The following is an 18,696-nucleotide window of genomic DNA, read 5'->3' as shown; positions in this document are numbered from 1 at the left end:
ATTGAGTTGCTGGAGCAGGTCCAAAGAAGGGCAACAAAGCTGGTGAAGGGCTTAGAACACAAGTCTTATGAGGAACAGCTGAAGGAACTGGGGTTGTTTAGTCTGGAGAAAAGAAGGCTCACGGGGGACCTTATCACTCTCTACAACTACCTGAAAGGAGGAGGGAATGAAGAAGTGGCTGATCTCTTTTCCCAAGTGAAAAATGATACGACAAGATAAAATCATCCCAGGCTGCACCAGGGGAGGTTTAGATTGGATATTGTGAAAAGTTTCTTAACAGAGGCGTAATCAGGCATTGTAACAGGTTGCTCAGGGCAGTGGTCCATGGAAGTATTCAAAAACCATGTAGATGAGGACCTTGGTGACATGGTTTAGTGGTGGCCATGGCAGTCCTGGGGTAATGGTTGGACTTGGTGATATTAAAAGTCTTTTACAACCTAGTTGATTCTATGATTCAACGTATTGAAAGTTTTGCAAAATAGGTGTATATTCTGCTGCAGCAAGACGTGGCTTTCTTGGAAGGAAAAAAGGACTTACAATGATGCTGACAGCTTACAATGCCACACTCTTCGTCACTATATAAGCTCTGTTCAGACTCACTTTATACTTGGAAAAAACTGGGCTTCACCATTTGACCTGCAACATTTCCACAGCAACACTTTAAGTGAGCTTGCCCTGAACAGATAAAGAGATTACTAACCTTTCCAGTAGCCCTGCATTTTTCAAGAAATTAAATCTTTGACAATGTTGGTATGACTTGTACTGACCTAAAGTGAATTCTGCAGAAACCATGAGTCATGGCAGTTCACCTCTCAACAGCTGTCATCAAAATGAGTGTTACAGTCAACAGAGTGCAAGGCTCCAGGGCGCATTCGGTATGCATTTATGTTGTATAACAGTGTTGAGGAAACAGTATAGTTGCTCTCCAGAGCAGCACACCAGTGAAAAACACTGGGCTGCCAGAAGTTAGGTAGCAAGCCTCCTCATCCTTCTATGGCTCAGCAGTACAATTCAGCTATTAGTTGCGCTAGGAAAAGCAGTAATGAGTTCCTATGTGTGAGGAGCAAACAGGATGGCGATGAAAATATTCCTGAACTTGAGCCAATAAAACATAATACTAAGAGCAGACCAAAACACTTCAATATCTTCTTCAGATATTAGGTCTTTGTCCATTACTTTTACATGTATATAGGTATATTTATTGAGAAATGCAAACATAAGCCAGTTTTGTTCTCTGCTATTAATGTTTACTTTGAAGATGGAAATTAATATGGTGATGGACTGAAGGCAAAGCGTTGCAAATAACCATATAAATAAAACATTAAGTTTGGTGTGCAGATGACTATTACAAAATTTCCTCTAAATTGTTCTGTGGTTTTACAGCAAGATGCATGTTTAAGAGCCGTATGCAGCTGTATCAGCATATGTTTAAAAGCTGTATGAGCATATGCCAGGCTGCAAATACCCAAGCATGTCTCTAATACATAATTCAGTATGCGTCCGTATGCAAGGATGGCTTCAGTTACCTGTGCACAAGTGTAGGGAATGAAAAGAAACTGTTTAAAAGAGACAAAGTGAGCCAGCACTGAGAAGCCGCATTTGAGGTAACAGCAAAACAGTCCCAGAGGAGGCATTTATTTAATGGCTCTAAATAAATTTTTTCCTGTGTACAATTTAAAGTACTGTTACTGCTCAAGACTAATTCTAACTGCAAGCAAGACAAAGGGGTAGAAACTTTACTGCCTGCAGTTTTACTACCTTTTATCTTTTTGCTTTCATTTCTGACCTCCAGCACAACGGTTGTCTATGCTGTGAAGTGGGAAATTGAATGTGCTTTGTAACCAAGATCTGGGGCAGGACCTCCAAGTTAACTTGCACTGGTCATCTTAGGCAGAATTGTTTCAGCTCGCAAAAGGTGAACAAACAGGTAATGCACTAATCGACTGCATAGCTTATTTTCCATTTTTAATCATGTAGTTATTTAATTGTTCTTATAAGAGAGCCTTTGAACATCAGTCATAGCCATACAGGAAATTAGGTAGAAATTAAGATACACAGATAAATTAAAATAGATTATTTTTGTTTCATAAATTTAAAGCGGAGTGAGAACAGCATATACTTTTCAAGGCTAGTTCACAAGTTATTCTGTAAAGAGAACATATACAAAACCAGAATGGATTTGAATTACTTATGTGAAATATTTTGCATTATTGCTGCATACTCCAACCATCAATGTGTAACAAGGTCAAATACCTGAACTGCAGGAAGAAAATATTGATAGGAAAGTGGAAATCGGGACAGAAAAAATATAATAATAATATAGAGAAGATGGAATTGAGTACTTTAAGAAGTTTAATATTCATCCATCTATCTTGTGGTAATTATTATTTACCACACATTTAACTGTTTTAAATTGCAGATATGTCAGTCATCTATTTTCTTTCTTTGGGGGGCACAGTAAAATACCTATAAAAGCAGAAGGAAAAATCAGGTAAGTAACTGTCAAGCTGAAAGAGACAGAGTATACAGACATTTAAACTTAACTGAGAAAATATTCTCCTCAAGCAAGGCCTCAATCTCACAAGTACTCAGAGTAGGCAACTGAAATAAGAACTTCCCAAAGCAGCTATTTTCAGCACCCCGATGGTACTGCATTAGTGCCTGCTCAAGAAGTTGGGAAGCAGGCATTTCATGCTGTACGCTGTATCCTCAGAAAACGGAGGGACATCATTCCTATAAAGGCAACAAGCTCATTGTGGTTATCATGATAACCAGCAGCTTTGCGAAAAATACACAAGCCACGCAAAGCTGCAGCTAACACATACAACTGGAAGGCAAAAGGTAAATTAGCCACCACCAGGCTCCCAGTTGAAACCAGTGCAACTCAGTAGCACCCAAGTTAGTTTCCGCTGTTTTGCTCACTGAAAGGCAACAATGAAAAGAGGGAAATACCTTGCTCTAACCACCTAGGGGAAAATATTGGACTTTTTACTTTTTTTTTAAGCAGTAAAATCAACAAAATTTACCACAAAATGGAACAAAAAGTACATATATACTGGGTATTTGCAGATATTCATGCAAATGCACTCAGAAAAAAAATTATGATCCCTTATTATCCTCAGGATAATGAAAGCAAAGTGGCAACTGTGCGAGCGCACTTACACTGCTATACCAGAAACTTGCATTTTTTTAGAAAGATTACATGCTTCATAAAATAAATACTTTCTTGATCATCTCTGAAAATAGGTCTCAGTAGAAAGTGCAAGTCATCGGTTATATGTATATGACTATGAGATCGTACAGATTAACTGAGGTCAATGTTCTTTTTCCAACTTACTTTCTCTGATTACAGAAAGTCTTTTTTACAGACCAATCACATCTGACCTGTGTCATTTCCCTCTGGTAACTTTCAGAGCTGACTGTCAGCTCACCCCAGAGAATCTCAAATGATTCTTAAACAAATTATGAGATAGGGGTACAAGATTAATTTGTTCCACATACAGACAGCAAGATAAATTTATCATCAGAATCACTGTATTAGCAGTTAAGAAGGGGAAAAAATAGTCTATTTTCCATTTGAGAAGATATTTATTTATAAAACTGAAGCAAACAGTGATCAGGCAGCATATACTTACCTTCCTGGCCTAAGGAAACCCATGGGTACTTGTGGCACCACAGAATGGTGGCTACTCATAACTCCACAAGCCAAATCCCATTTCTCATACTCCTGTAACACTGAATGAAAGACCTGGTGCCTGCAGCCCAGGCAAAATAACAAGGTAAGCAACCTCCCAAATACTCCAGCAGCCTAAAAATCAGTATTACTGGCATTATCACAGTACGCAGAAATCTTAAGATGACTCTTGGGTTTTTCTGTCAGTTTATAAAATCAGATAATCTTGTGATGTAAGATTAGTTGAAAACAACCCCTCTTCTAAAACAGACAGAATTTTCTACTCTCTGACCACATTATAAACTCACATATTCTGAAAGTAACCACGTGCTGACCAGACACGTACAGACAGATGTGTGAAGAAGGGAAAAAACTCCCCCTCAGAACTCCGCTTTCTGAGAGAATATTAATATTTAGCAAAGGCAAGATTAAGGCCTCTACTAATTTCCGACTTCACAGCGTTATTCTAGAAGGTACCTGTTCCAGATCTACTGCAGGCATTAGCTAAGTTAAAATCTTCTGACGATATCTGCATCTAGACTTTTCCCCTTCCCATTTCTGCCTTCTCAATTTTTGGTCCTTGCAATGTTTCTAACCTGCATAATTTCATTGATCTGTCTGATGGTTTTTATAATGACCAGCAGTTACTCAGCATCAGTGCAGGAATGCAAAAGGTAACTGCTGCAACGAGCGCTGGAGGAACAGGAACATAATGGTATCTCAGACCAAACCTGCTCACAAAGTAATCTGTGTCTCCACTAAGCTAAGGTGGCAAAGGCTATTCCAGATGGCCTTGAAGAGCCGCCCCTGTGCTTTTCCCCAGAAGGAACAGTTTACTAAGGAATTCGTAATTTTGTACTTTGCACGCCTTCAGGGTCTGAAAATACTTGCAGTTGAAACACCAGGAAGTGTGCACATTCCCTTTACACACAGAAATACTTTAGCACTGCAGCTGTTTTAGAAAAGCGTAGTAGCTGCTCTACTTTCTCCTAAGTATCATAAACACAACACAGGCAGCTCGCAGCATCTTAAGGCCAACTTTTTACACGCTACAACATCATCTAGTAGCATCTTTTGCCTTGTTTCCTGGCAGATGTACCTTCAAGAGGAAAAACCATTTAGATGCTCAAATACTTTAAACCCATAGCACTTCCTTTGCCTTTGTGCAACAAAGGCCATGTGCCAATCCTAATGACTTATTTTTGGACTAGAGTGCTTATGCTGCAGGATAAAAAAATAAAAATTCAGCACTGTATGTATCTCTGTACTTTAAATATCAACTAAATGTATTATACTTGCAAAATCCACATGTTTATACAGGGAGATATGAGTTTTATGAGATATCAGAAATACAGCTCCTGATGTCAAACCTTTTACGCCTAATTATATTACAGAAAATTATACTTTATTATGTAAGTCTGCTGATGAGGGTGTTTTCTCCCCCCAGTATTCCCACTGCCTTTTACCATCCTTGAATGCCAACCTCCAGAAACAGCATCTTGTCTTCTCATTCATCTAGTCTAGAAGCCCTCAGGAGCATGGCTGAGATCTTAGAAGAGTTACAACCCAAGAAAGCCTTTTCCAAATTATTCCAGTGAAACCAGATTCACCTCCAGTCTGTGATATAAATCAGTGCTTGCAGACTTTAATTAAAACTGCTTCTCTCTCTGGGCCTCTGAAAAATGTGTTCAACAAAATGTGTTCAACACATTTTTCACTGCTCATTTGCTATACAGCCAACCAACTCAGGCTTCTGTAAAAACCAAACAGTTTTGTGACATGGTAAAACATTTCTGATTATGTTCTACTGAACTGTTCACTTGTGCTTCCAAAATGCTTTATTTCAATATCCTGCTAACACTGAAGAGCACTTTTACTCTTGAGATTTCTCAGATGAAAAGGTTTTGTGAAACTTCAGATAGGCCTGAACAGGCCTATCATTTAGTATTTAGCAACTTTTTACTAGATGTGTAAGTAACAAAGTGGATGGAGATAAACAAACTTTATTTCTAGCTGTTTCCAATGCATTTCGAATTTGAACTAAGACCACAATCTACCGCTACAACAGGTGAGTTAAAGCTAATAAAAAGACCTGAAATTACCTTTATAACGCCTTCCCCAGGCCTCATATCTGTATAAATCTTGACGTTGTATGATATATTGGAGAAGGTTGGAGAATTATCATTTGCATCAATCACCAGGATATTGACAGTCACTGGAATACTCTCCTGTACACCATCAGAAGCTGTCATCTTCAGGGTAAAAAAATAAAGCAAAACAGGAATATAATTTAATAGTGTGCTCTTAATATAATTCCAACTATGCAAAAATACAGTATGACAACTAAAAGTCAGCACTTCATTTTTCATTTTTGTCTTCAATTACAGGAGGCATCAGCTAAGCTTGAGCCTGCAGTGTGCAAGACTCGGGGCAAAAGCAAAGCAAAACAATGCCTTTAAAACATACTTTGTCAGATTAGCAAGAGCAATGAGAGTAACTGTTTCACAGGATTAGATCCAGAATCCATGCTACAGTCCATTGCTGGAAGGGCAGAGGCTGTCCCCAGCTGTGCTGAACATCCTCAAGGAGCAGTGCCTGGCCACAACAGCTCACAAACCTGTCTAACACTGCAATTCCCACCTGGCCATGGCCACACACAGGAGCTTCTTTACATATATTAAACCTCAGAGCATTTTAAGGTGGGATTTAAAAGAACCGAAGGCCTTACTCTGCAGAGGAAATCTAAGCTCTCCTTTCAAATGCCAAACGGACAGAAAATGCCTTAACCGGGAACCCCTGGAGAGGAAAGGGGCTTCCTTATAGCACATTTGCAAATTACGTTAAGGCTGTTAAGATGCTTATAGGCAGCACAGCAAATGCCTGAGGGAGTATTAAGTCCATTTAAACTTTTTTTTTTTTGCCTTTTTCCTTTTTTTTAAGGCTGCTGGCTGTGTTTTCTGTTAGCCTACTTTTTTATTTTTGTACTAAAATAAAATGGAAAGGTGTCACACCTTCCTAGCTCAAGGGCCAAGAGAAGAAAAGGCAAAGGTAGCCTTAAAGACCATGCCAGGTACAAAGGAGAAGGGTCAGACTGTCATGGGAGGGTGTTAAGGAGCAGCGTACAAGACTGGGACCATGGAGATGATGCTGGTAGGGGGATCTAAAATGTTACTATCAAACCAAACACTTGCATTTTGGAGGAGAACACTACCCCAGTTATCAACTCCCCAGGCCCCTGGTATTGCTGCTGCTCATCCTTCACTGTTTTTCTTCTTCTGTGCCATTTTAATTATCTACAATGATGATATAGCTAACAGTTTTTCAACACTTGCTCTGAACAATGCCCAATGTGCCTTGAAATGCATTTAGCTTACCGAGAAGGTGTAAAGTTGCTGGACTTCTCTGTCAACAGGCTGCAGCAAGGTGAGGTAGCGGGTGATGCCACTCTGAGTCACAGTGAAAAACGTATTGTAATCATTCAGAAAGAGATGGAGCTGGGGATCCTTGGTCTTGAAATAATATTAAAAAAAGTATTTTATTATAAATTCATATATATTATTAAGTTTCCAATTACTCAGTGTAAGTGCTTATTTTAGTTGAAAATTATAAAAGCAGAAAGTACAAATAACATGACAAACTGAATCTACAAAACTGTTAAAAACTCTTCAAACACGGACAGTGGGATTGAGTGTGCCCTCAGCAATTTTACCAATGACACCAAGCTGTGTGGTTCGGTTGATACACTGGAGGGAAGGAATGCCATCCAGAGGGAAGGGATGCCATCCAGAGGGACCCTGACATGCTTGTGAGGTGGGCTGATGCCAACCTTATGAAGTTTAACCATGCCAAGTGCAAGGTCCTACACCTGGGTCAGAGCAATCCCAGGCACAGCTACATGTGAGGCAGAGAAGAGATTCAGAGCAGCCCTGTGGAGAAGGACTTGGGGGTGTTGGTCGATGAGAAAATGAACATGAGCCAGCTTCGGTGTGCACTCGCAGCCCAGAAAGACAACCGTATCCTGGGCTGCATCAAAAGGAGTGTGACCAGCAGGCTGAAGAAGGTGATCCTGCCCCTCTACTCTGCTCTCGTGAGACCTTACTTGGAGTATTGTGTGCAGTTCTGGTGTCCTCAACATAAAAAGGACATGGAACTGTTGGAACAAGTCCAGAGGAGGGCCACAAGGATGATCAGGGGACTGGAGCACCTCCTGTATGAAGATAGGCTGAGAAAGTTGGGGCTGTTGAGCCTGGAGAAGAAAAGGCTGCGTGGGGACCTCATAGCAGCCTTCTAGTACCTGAAGGGGCTCATAAGGATCCTGGGGAAGGACTCTTCATTAGGAACTGTAGTGATAGGACAAGTGGTAACAGGTTCAAACTTAAACAGGGGAAGTTTAGAATGGATATAAGGAGGAAGTTCTTTACTGTTAGGGTGGTAAGTCACTGGAATGGGTTGCCCAAGAAAGCTGTGAATGCTCCACATGTGGTGTTCAAGGCCAGGTTGGACAGAGCCTTGGGTGATATGGTTTAGTGTGAGGTGTCCCTGCCCACGGCAGAGGGGTTGGAAAGAGATGACCTTAAACTCCTTTCCAACCCTATCTATTCTATGATTCTATGATTTTAAGCATATAAAATAACACTTATCTAAACATCTAATCTTCTTGATGAAAAATGTATTAAAAATACACTCTAACCCACAAAGTAAATCCAACAGTAAATGAATGCTTATATCTGCTAGTTTAAATTATACCATTTTTTCATCAAAGCAATCAATTTTTAGCCAAATATAACTTGCCTATTTAAGAAACCAGATTCAAGCATTGGTCTTCAACTATATTAAACACCTAAAAAACCTTATCTTGATTAATGGAGCAATAAAACACTTGGGTTGATGGAACAAAAAATATAATCATATATGTTAAAGCATATCTCTAAATGGATGCCGTTCAGAGACTCTCTTTATGTCTCAAAAAGAATCTAGATAAATTTATGCAGAATTTGTAGAATTATGAATCTGTCAAATGATCAGGTGAAAAACACAGTAAGCCAACTGTGGTAAAATTTTCAATAGTAAGTAACATTTTAAAGTAAGAAGGAAAAAAAAAACACCAAAGAACCAAACAAAAAACAAATCAAGGCATTGTAAATTTTCTGCTCATGACTTCTCTAGGTGGCCTGCTGGGAACACAGATTTCAAGTCTGGATTTCAAGTCACAAAAGTGTTGCACATGCTTTGGTGAGCACCAAAAGCGGTGCTGCAGTTCTAATGCTGTGTGCAAAACAATGTGACAACATAAAGAAAGGCTAATGCTTTTTGAGATATCCTGAGCAACCACTCAGGAACTCATCCTTCCATTTTTATCCTCTCTCCTACCATGGTTGGCAGATTATAAGAGTATGGAGAAGAAGAATGAAATGTTGCCCAGGGAAAAAAAATGAGATTAATTTGTGGCCAAATGGAATTTCAGCTAACAAAGAATGGGAGGAATGTTTCTGTCATGGACAGAATCAGAAGTTATTACTGTATTTACAGGAAACAGAGCAGATTAATTAAAGTCCAGAACTTCAAGCCAATTTCTTCAAATGAAAACTTACCAGAGTGATATAAAGCTGCAAAATGGACTTCCTACCTTTTGTCCTTACCCTGTAGTCTGCTGGATGCCAGCACAGAGCGGTCAAAAGAGAGGGTTTAAGTTCTGTATGGACTGGTAGTTCTGAAAAGCCCCCAAACTGACTGTTCTGAGATGTCAGTGTTGTTGAAATGACAGAAATGTGAATTGCGACCGGAATGAAATATTTCAACATCTTCCCCCACTTCTTTAAAGATGCTATTGAGTTATTAAACTAATTAGACTGCAAGGGTCACATTACATTACAGTTAAATTTTAAAATAAGCTACATTACCTTTTATTGCCTACAGTATTCCAACCAACCTTTCTGTGCCCTGGTAACCTGTAATCTGGTTAATTTAACCTGACTCCATGTTTTACTCTCTGTCATTAGTTATTTAGTTTCATTCTGTTACATGAAGTGAGGTTACAAATGAGGAATGCAAATGTGATTGGGCAAAAGACAAAAGGCTGGGAGACAAGTACTATAAAAACTGTTTTGAACTGCCTCAAATAATGTGAAGATGAGGAATCAGAGGACTAGTACCATGAATAAAACATAACAGAAAATCCAGTGGCTGCACAAGGCATAACTTGAAAACTATTTTTACCAGCTATTTTCCAATACAATTCTACAGAACCTGCCTTTGGTAGCGGACATAGTGCAATCAGAAATAGCTGAATTCAATAAATTCTCCAAAAAGTAGCATTTCATTCCTCTCTGAATATTTCCTTAACCTGAATCCAAAATGCTTCTAGAAAGTTAACTCTTACATGAGGAAAAAAATTCTTTACAAAGAGGATGGTAAAATACTGGAACAGGTTGCTCTGAGAGGTGGTAGATGTGCAATCCCGAAAGACCTTCAAGGCCAGGCTGGATGTGGCTCTGGGCAACCTGATCTAGTTGAAGATGCCCCTGCTCATTGTGAGGGTGTTGGTCTAGATGACCTTTGAAGGTCCTTTCCAACCCAAACTATTCTATGATTTCATGATTATTGTCATTCCTACATAATTAAAAAAGGAAAACAGACCACTAGAAAGTTAACCAATCCCTAGAGTATAGCAGGCATAAACACTGGAGCTAACACTGACATGCACTAAGTGTCATAATGAACAACTATGAGGACAGATTAGTACAACAGAAGGAGAAAGAGAAACTTATTTTAGCAATCCAAAATACTCTAAAGCACACATTATGGAAGGCTGAGATTATACTATTTAAATGAGAAACCATTTCAGTTCCTGAAAGCTATGTGAAAGAAATATCAAAGTGTTCCAAATGAGTGGTTTTCTATTGCCTAAAGCTTTGCTGCAACTACGCCAGCTTTCAGTAAAATTAAAATTCATTTTTCTGCTAGCAGTGGAAATGGCAATCTCTCTTTTCCAGGAAAAATTACAGAAGGTAATTGCCAATAATTGTTCACTTTGTAGACACTACAAAGTCGGTGAAAAATTTAATTTACAAACCCCCTGGTTAGTTGTTACAGTTCTTGCTTGTCATGCCATTTTGAACACTAATAAACAGTATTTTTTTCTTAATTTGTTCTTGAGAAAAAAATCAGTGATGGAGATTCCATACACTCCCCAAGCAACCTATACTATCTCTTAGGTATTCTTATATTAGAAATTTTATCCTAATGCATATGTTAAATTGCCTTTCCTGCAATCAATGCCTGTTTCTACTACCTTCCATGCATGTTGGACATACAAAACAATATATTTCCTTAATTTTGGAATTGTTATGCTTTTACATTTTTATCACAGAGTATGCTGAAAGTCTATTCAACTTAACATTTTATGTTGCAGAGCCTGTAAGAGAACACAATTCACCTATGCTACCAACAGTATTTCCAATACTTTAATTTTTCAAACTAGCATTTTATTTTTGAGGCCTGGACTTAAGCACTATGATTTCTGACTACATTAATGGGTCAGTAGACTAGCTTATCTCTGTTAAATTGTTAAGCATACAATTTTAAGTAGAAAATCAGAATCCACACAAGAGAGCATACATGCAACCTGCAAAGACCATTTCAAGGACAGTTCAAACCTGATGGGGTTCACATGCTTCAAACCAACTAGCAATTATACCTTAAATTAAAAAAAAACCCAATGCAACAACTTCTTATTGCATTTAAGATTTCTGTAAGGATATGTAATTATTTAATCAGTATAAAGCAGCCACAACATAGCCACAGTACAACTTTATGCCATAAATAAATTTGGTCTAATGTGTTTAAAGGGCTCTTTGCAGGGTTTTCAAAACAAGGAACAGTCCCAGTCTCAAACACTGGCAGGGCAGAGAAGAATGAAAGTGAATGGGGGAAATAAAGAAACCACACAATTAAAACAAAAAGGAAATTTTGCAAACATATTACCAAATACCTACAGGAATGGCACCTGGTGCAACCTACAAAATAAAACAGGATACAAAATGAATATATGAAACGCAAACCTGATATTGATGGATGTCATAAAAGCAGTACATTGAAGGGGAAAAATAAATGTATACAGACAAAAATACAACAAAATGAGATAAGCATATGCTCCAACACACTCTTAATATAAACCAAACCCTAGGTTTGAATTGCTCTACTTGAAATTCTCTGGAGAAGTTGGTAAGCCTGTGCGGATGCTAATGTTACATTTCTGCTGCTTCTTTCCTCCCACAAGGGCTTACAAGCTCTTTCTAAAGCCAACGTTTTTTTACAATTTACTAAGATTAAATCAATATTAAATGATATTGTCAAGAACAAATAGACAATGACACTTATTTTGCATGTGTTTCAACATCCCCGAGGACTTTTTAGTGGATGTATATTTGGCTGTTAAAATCTCCAGGGCAGACAGAACAAACTCCAAGAATATTCAAACTGCTTAGGCTTCCTGACTGCTAGCAGAGTCTTGTCTTCAAATAGCTGTAGTAGTATCCAATACAATTTCATGACAATGCCTTGATTTTCCTACACCCTTCATGTAGATGATAATCGGCACTTGAAACACCCATGGGAAAAGAGTTGTTTTTTTGAAGAGATGTTTCTAGCACTTGCCATCCTCATTTCTACTTGAAAGTACTCTTCCACTCACATCTTTCAGTGGAAAAATCTGAGATTCACAGTCTCACAGAGGTGAAACAACTGAGATCCTCAGTCACACTTGCAAGGGGTTTGCCATCAGACTGTATTGGCACTGACCTCGTTGCTTTTCTCTAACCTGCACAAGAACCTTCTACAAGGCCTAACGAGATGGTCCTCCAGATTCACAATAGCTTGTATGGAATAAAAACCGAAGAGACAGCCTCTGGAATGAATTTCCTGTATATTTAACATTATCATTAGTATCAGAAAAATAACATGAAGCAGAGCTTCCTGAGAAGTCTTTGTGATGGCTTTAGTTGCAAAACTCCTTAGACCAACCGAACCCAAGGAGGAGAACAAATCAACCCAGCATTCTGAGCAACTGGAAAACTGAAGGAGGTAAACCACTCTGAGAAGACTGCACAGGACAACATTTTTTTTTTCTTTAAAGTGAGTTAATTTAAAAAGTTTATAATTATAATAATTAATAATAATAATAATAATAATAATAATAATAATAATAATAATGCTCTTCACCATATATGTCGTCTCCACTTTGGAGGAAAAGATGTCAAAAGACTAACAAGAGAACAAGGATGGTTGCTGAGCAGTGTTTTAACTCTGAATTATTTCTGCATCAAGCACAAGCAGGGTTATAAAGTCAGACATTAAGAAGCGCTCCAACAATTTTTACTGTTTTACATTGAGGTTCAAAGGGCCATACCCTTTCCCGAATGAAAAGCTGACAGAAAAGTTTTGAAAAAGTATCTTCTGTTCCTCATACAAATGAGCCGCTGGTGAGGGCAAGAAACAAATGTCAGCGCCTTCTGCACTTCCACTAATTAGCAATAGCATTTGCTTAAAACAGGGCAGATATAAAAAAAAAAAAACCAAAAAACAAATTCCCTGAGGACTTCAAGGAACTCAGAGAAAGAATAGTTTCAGAAGGCAGAAAACATTAGATATTCATCCTACCCAAATAAAGGAAGAAATATAATGCTACAATGTAAATGCTATAATGCTACAATGTAAAAATATAATGACTCAATGTAAAGATTTTTCTTTTTCTTTCTTAACTGGAAATATTCAGGAAAGGAAAAAACCCTATCTGCAAAAAAACCTAAAATATGAGAAGCAGCTTTTTTGCTTTGCCTTTCCCTTTTGTTTATTTTAGTGATGATATTAATGTGCTGCTACATTGGGGAAGAATATTTCCTGAATTATTATTTTGTAATGTGACTATGAGAGTGTCACAGAAGTGCTACACAGGGATAATAGTATTATGAGAACTCTCCTCCTGAGAGAATACTGGCTGCAAAACAAGTCCAAACAATAACAGTGGAGGATACAAACAATTAGGCAAATATTAGAGAAAAAAAGTTTAAGTATTTAAAATGTTTCAGTACTCCTGGTTAAAAAAAAACAAAACAAACAAACTTATCTGGATATCACTGAAAATCCATCATCTGCATTTTCAGTTACATTTATCAGTTACTTTATCCATCACTTGCTCTGTCCCCTCAGATTGCTACTGAGATACCTTTATGTAAAATGATCATTCTTTAAAAATTCCTACAAGTTCTCTGGAAACACTGATGTTGAACAACCATCTGCTTAGTTAGACTTCAACTTCATTGACAATGGAAACATAAAACAAGAAACTGGTCTGGTACAAAATGATCTGGAGAGGAAGCTATGGTTTTAACTGACGTGTGTCATACTCTGCTGCCCAGAGATACAGCACTGGACTGTAGGCATCTACAGAAACACGAGGGTTACTGCGCAGGTAGTTTTCTGAGTGTGTGCTGGGACACATGAAATGCTTTTAAACATATGCTGGCACACCTTATAACTGTGACATCAACTTTATGTTCTAATGAGCAATGCAGAAATTACCTTACACCTTAAGTTTATGCATCAAAACACTGGATGTGGCATTGGTAAACACCTTGCTAGTTGAGTAGTACATAATGGATACGAATGCTGATTAGCTTCTTTTAACTTGGAAGTTAAATCCTGAAGTTTATTTACCTCTCTCTTTTTTTGAGATTCAACAAGATTTGTCATACAAGGCAATAAGGCAGTTACTATATAGCTTTTTCACCAACACTGACTACCAGAGCAGAAGAAATTAGTACTCTCCCACGGAAGCAAAAGAGTAAGGAAGCAAGTGGTTTGGGAAGCCTTATGTAAACCGATATCAGATCATATGGTTTAAATTCCTCATCTCAGCTTTGGTTTACTCAGGTCTTAAGGTGCTCATCTGGATTAATTTAATTTATGCCATTTAAACAGACAACTTAATTATATCAGTACTTAGCAGTGCTGCTCTAGTTAAAGGTCTGTTTGCAATGTCACATCTATAAATTAATTTTTGGAGGGTTTGTAGCAGGACTCCATTATAATTCCCACAGCATTTAAATTTAGAATGCATTTTCTTTTTTTCTTAAGATTAGTCAAAATCTTAATTTAACTTAATTAACTAACTTAATTTCCTAATTTAAGTTAGGAAAGTTAGTATGACTGCTTTCTTTATGCATTTATCTGATAACAGCGAGTTATTTTGATATCAAAATCAACTGATTTTTCAATTAGAAGACTGAATAAATTATGTTTAGCTAGTGTCACGACTGGAAACTAACATGCACAAGCACATAGATGTTATATGTCGACATCTCATCAGCAATCCCTACTTACTCAATACATTAATTTACTAAGATACAGTGAAACCATCATAATAGTAAGACCTGCAGAATTTAATAAGCATTACCTGTGCTTAATAACCCATCCTGAGCTACCAGGTAGTCCTACTGAGAAGGTACCTGCTATTTTAGTTTGTTTGGCTGCTTTATGTATGATTTATGTGCAACTGATGCACTCCCAGCCTAAACCTGCTGGAAGTCTCATGTCTGCAACAGGTTATAATATAATGCATCACTGACAGCTGCATTAACACACAGGCAGTTAAATCTGATTTTCTCTCTCACACTCATGTTACGCATGCATTATTACAAAGAATTAGAAAGAGTTGTGCTGGCAAAAGCCAAGTGATGCCAAAGGAATAACAAGTTGCACGTAGCACTTCCATCCAAGGACAAGGTCAATGATCATACCTGTGGTGGCAGGCAGATCTTTGTATGTCCTAAGTCTACAGCATTCTGGAAAGAGGGCACATCACTTCCAGCAGATCTGATGGATCAGATCTGGTGGTCTTAAGCATCAACAAAACACGCAAGAGAGAAGACAGATACAGTTAAGGTATCTGGCACCAGATTCCCTAAGTAGTTCAGGTTGCTGGGACGGAGCAAACCTTCCCTCCCCCTGTATCTCCCAGGCTTGGTAATGACCACTTATGGAAATGTCACTGGCCTGTATCCCCCGATACCTAAGGAAAGTGGCCTTGCAGGTACAGAGCCATCCTAGTAGCAAGAAGGGCAGAACACTGCCAGGTTCCACTGCAGTCCATGTGCCCCAGCACACAGCATTACACTCCAGCAGGGGCAGAGATCCTCATTATTTTGTCTTCTTTTTGTGTGATGGGATGGGGTGTCAAAAATAATGACACATCATTTCCCACTCTAGAAATCCTTGGCAGTTTATTCCTCATGCAACAGTGAAATATTACAATTTTTCAATAACAAACAAAAATAATTCACTGGAAAACTTTTGTTTCATTTTGTGTCATATGACTCAACTAGCTATTCACTAACTTACTACAAAGAGGACAACAATAAAATGTAGAGCCCTATGGTCAAACAGCTTGTGATGAATCTCAGAGCACCTCTCAGAACTTAAGATATTGAACTTGTACTCCTAAAATCAGTAACAGAAAGCACTTTTGGTGGGGAAAATAAACACCAGGATTATATTACAAACCTTATGAGATAGTTTATATTAAAGGAGCAAATTACTTTTTGATGCAAAAAATTTTGAAACTAAATATTTACAGTTTGAGAGTATACAAATATCATGTGCCATACTGTAACTACCTGGTAGTTACATGATTTATTCAAAGAGTGAGCCCAAATTTGGGATTTAACAGTTCAAAGTAATCTTGACTTTAAGTCTCATACGTGATCTAATATATAGTTACAAAGAACTTTGTGTTATCTAATCTGTCTTTGACATCTTGTGTGTAGAGTTGTGCAACTGCCAGGGAAAGGTTAATCAGAGCACTATTAACTACAACTTGAAAAATCTTTGGAGGTTAATGATGTCCAAAGTCTTTCTTGTCATTCCTTTAGTGTATGTAACAAGATCACCTATTAGAAAATAGGAGAGAGTCCCTGAAATAAAAAAGCCCTGCATGGAAAACTGCCACATAAATTTAAGTGTCTGAACTAGGACATTGAATTCTCTATAAAACTGTTGTTCTGAACTACTTCAAGCATAAAGGATTCAGCCCCTCCCTCATCAGCCAATGCTGCAAGAATTCTTTTACCACTCTGGGCTTTGTATGCACAGTAGAATTTTCCTAGGTCATAGCAGTTACAAAGCATTGAGGGCAAACATCTCAGTCACTGAAACATCGGTGGACTTGTAGACAGAGAAGCACCAGCTGCACACTGTGGATTAACAGTGATTATTTTGTACTATTTTTGTCTGCCCATTGCCCAAACTGGCAGTGTAGCAACCCAGGCAGAAACGGTTCGCAAGCTCTCCAGCTCACCAAAACTCCTATTGTGATTTTCAGACCATATCTATCTAATGTGCAAGTCTTATCAGTCTTACAGACTTGCTCAGCTTCAGTCTTCCACCCTTCAAGTGATTAATAGCCTCTCTTTCAATTTTTGTAAAGTTATGACACAGTCACGTGTATTATAAGGCGGGCATAGTGGTCTAAAATTCCATATTTATGTAACAAACAGATACGCACCAAGGCATACTTGAACTAAAGGGTTTTACTAATACTACCAAGAAGGTGGGGATAAAACAAAATAGATAGCACTTTGCTTAGGCCAAAAAAAAAAAAAAAAAAAAAAAGCCAGAAAAAAAAAAAGAATTCTAAAAATATCCCCATATTTTTTTGTTTAATGCACATAAGGAACAGAGAACTAAAAGCAGCCTTCCGAGAAAATCTCTCAAATTAGTAGCTTAAAAATTCCTTTAAACTGTGGACACTAACTCATATGATTTGATTTCTGTTGTGTTCAGGCACATATTACACAAACATTTTATACAACACAATCAAAGCATTTTAAATATAAATGCATACCTGATGCCTGAACACCTTTCATTTTCCTATATTAAGCAACATACAAGATCCCATTAATTTGATCAGACAAGAAAACTGTTTTGCTTTTAACAAAAGCAATGCTGAAAAGAGTTTTACACAAGTAATATAAATCATCAGCAATGCCTTCTGATAACTGCCGCATTCACTTACTCCATACCTTTTAACCAGTCCCTACAAAAGCCAGATCCAATTGCCATTTCCATTTGCCTTCCAATTACTTTTTATGCATGCCTGTAAACTGGCTGTTTTTTTAATGGATAGGAAGGAGATATTGTACATGAGATTTGGCTTTGAAATAGCTTCTTAGGACAATAAATCACTCTAATGCAGACAGTGAGGTAGAAAGCATCTTTCAGGGACAATGGCCTCTTGTGTTTCTCAAAAATAAAATCAATTTGCCTACATCAAAAGTGAAACCGTAGAAAAGTTAAGAACTTTTATCATGTTAAGAACTTTATTAAAAATACATTGTCATATATGATAAACAGTCATAGAATCGTAAAATAGTTACGGTTAGAAAGGACCTTAAGATCACCTAGTTCCAGCCCCCCTGCCACGCGTAGGGACACCTCGCACTAAACTATGTCACCCAGGACTCCATTCAGTCTGGCCTTGAACAGTGCCAGGGATGAAGCATTGACGACTTCCCTGGTCAACTTCCAGTGCCTCACCACCTTAAAAGTAAAGAACTTCTTCCTTAGATCTAACCTAAACATCCCCTGTTTAAGTTTGAACCTGTTACCCCTTGTCCTGTCACTACAGTCCCTGACGAAAAGTCCCTCTCCAGCATCCTTGTAGCCCTCTTCAGACACTGGAAGGCTGCTATGAGGTCCCCACGCAGCCTTCTCCTCTCCAGGCTGAACAGCCCCAACTTTCTCAGCCTATCTTCATACGGGAGGTGCTCCAGCCCCTTGATCAACCTTGTGGTCCTCCCCTGGACTTGCTCCAACAGTTCCATGTCCTTTTTATGTTGAGGACACCAGAACTGCACACAATACTCCAAGTGAGGTCTCACAAGAGCAGAGTAGAGGAGCAGGATCATCTCCTTCAACCTGCTGGTCATGCTTCTTTTGATGCAGCTCAGAATAAGATTGGCAAAACTAAT

At 38.2% G+C, this 18,696-nt stretch overlaps 1 protein-coding gene across 5 annotated transcripts in view; it reads right to left on the bottom strand.

Annotated features, from left to right (window-relative positions):
- Positions 1–18,696, bottom strand: part of PCDH15 (protocadherin related 15) — a 464,553-nt gene that overhangs the window by 187,283 nt on the left and 258,574 nt on the right. For 3 of the 5 annotated variants that reach the window (XM_065671106.1, XM_065671105.1, XM_065671103.1), the window contains exons 13-14: positions 7,048–7,182; positions 5,776–5,925 (exon numbers count right to left, since the gene is read on the bottom strand). In XM_065671106.1, coding sequence (XP_065527178.1) covers positions 5,776–5,925; positions 7,048–7,182 — 285 coding nt within the window. Of the gene's footprint in view, positions 1–5,775; positions 5,926–7,047; positions 7,183–11,667; positions 11,689–18,696 lie in introns of all 5 variants that reach the window. The other 2 variants (XM_065671102.1, XM_065671104.1) reach the window with 1 other exon arrangement.

The sequence above is a fragment of the Lathamus discolor genome, chromosome 3 (genome assembly GCF_037157495.1).
Source record: "Lathamus discolor isolate bLatDis1 chromosome 3, bLatDis1.hap1, whole genome shotgun sequence".
Taxonomy (NCBI): Eukaryota; Metazoa; Chordata; class Aves; order Psittaciformes; family Psittacidae; genus Lathamus; species Lathamus discolor.
The sequence above is the reverse complement of the archived record's forward strand: the minus strand, read 5'-3'. Positions and strand labels throughout refer to the sequence as shown.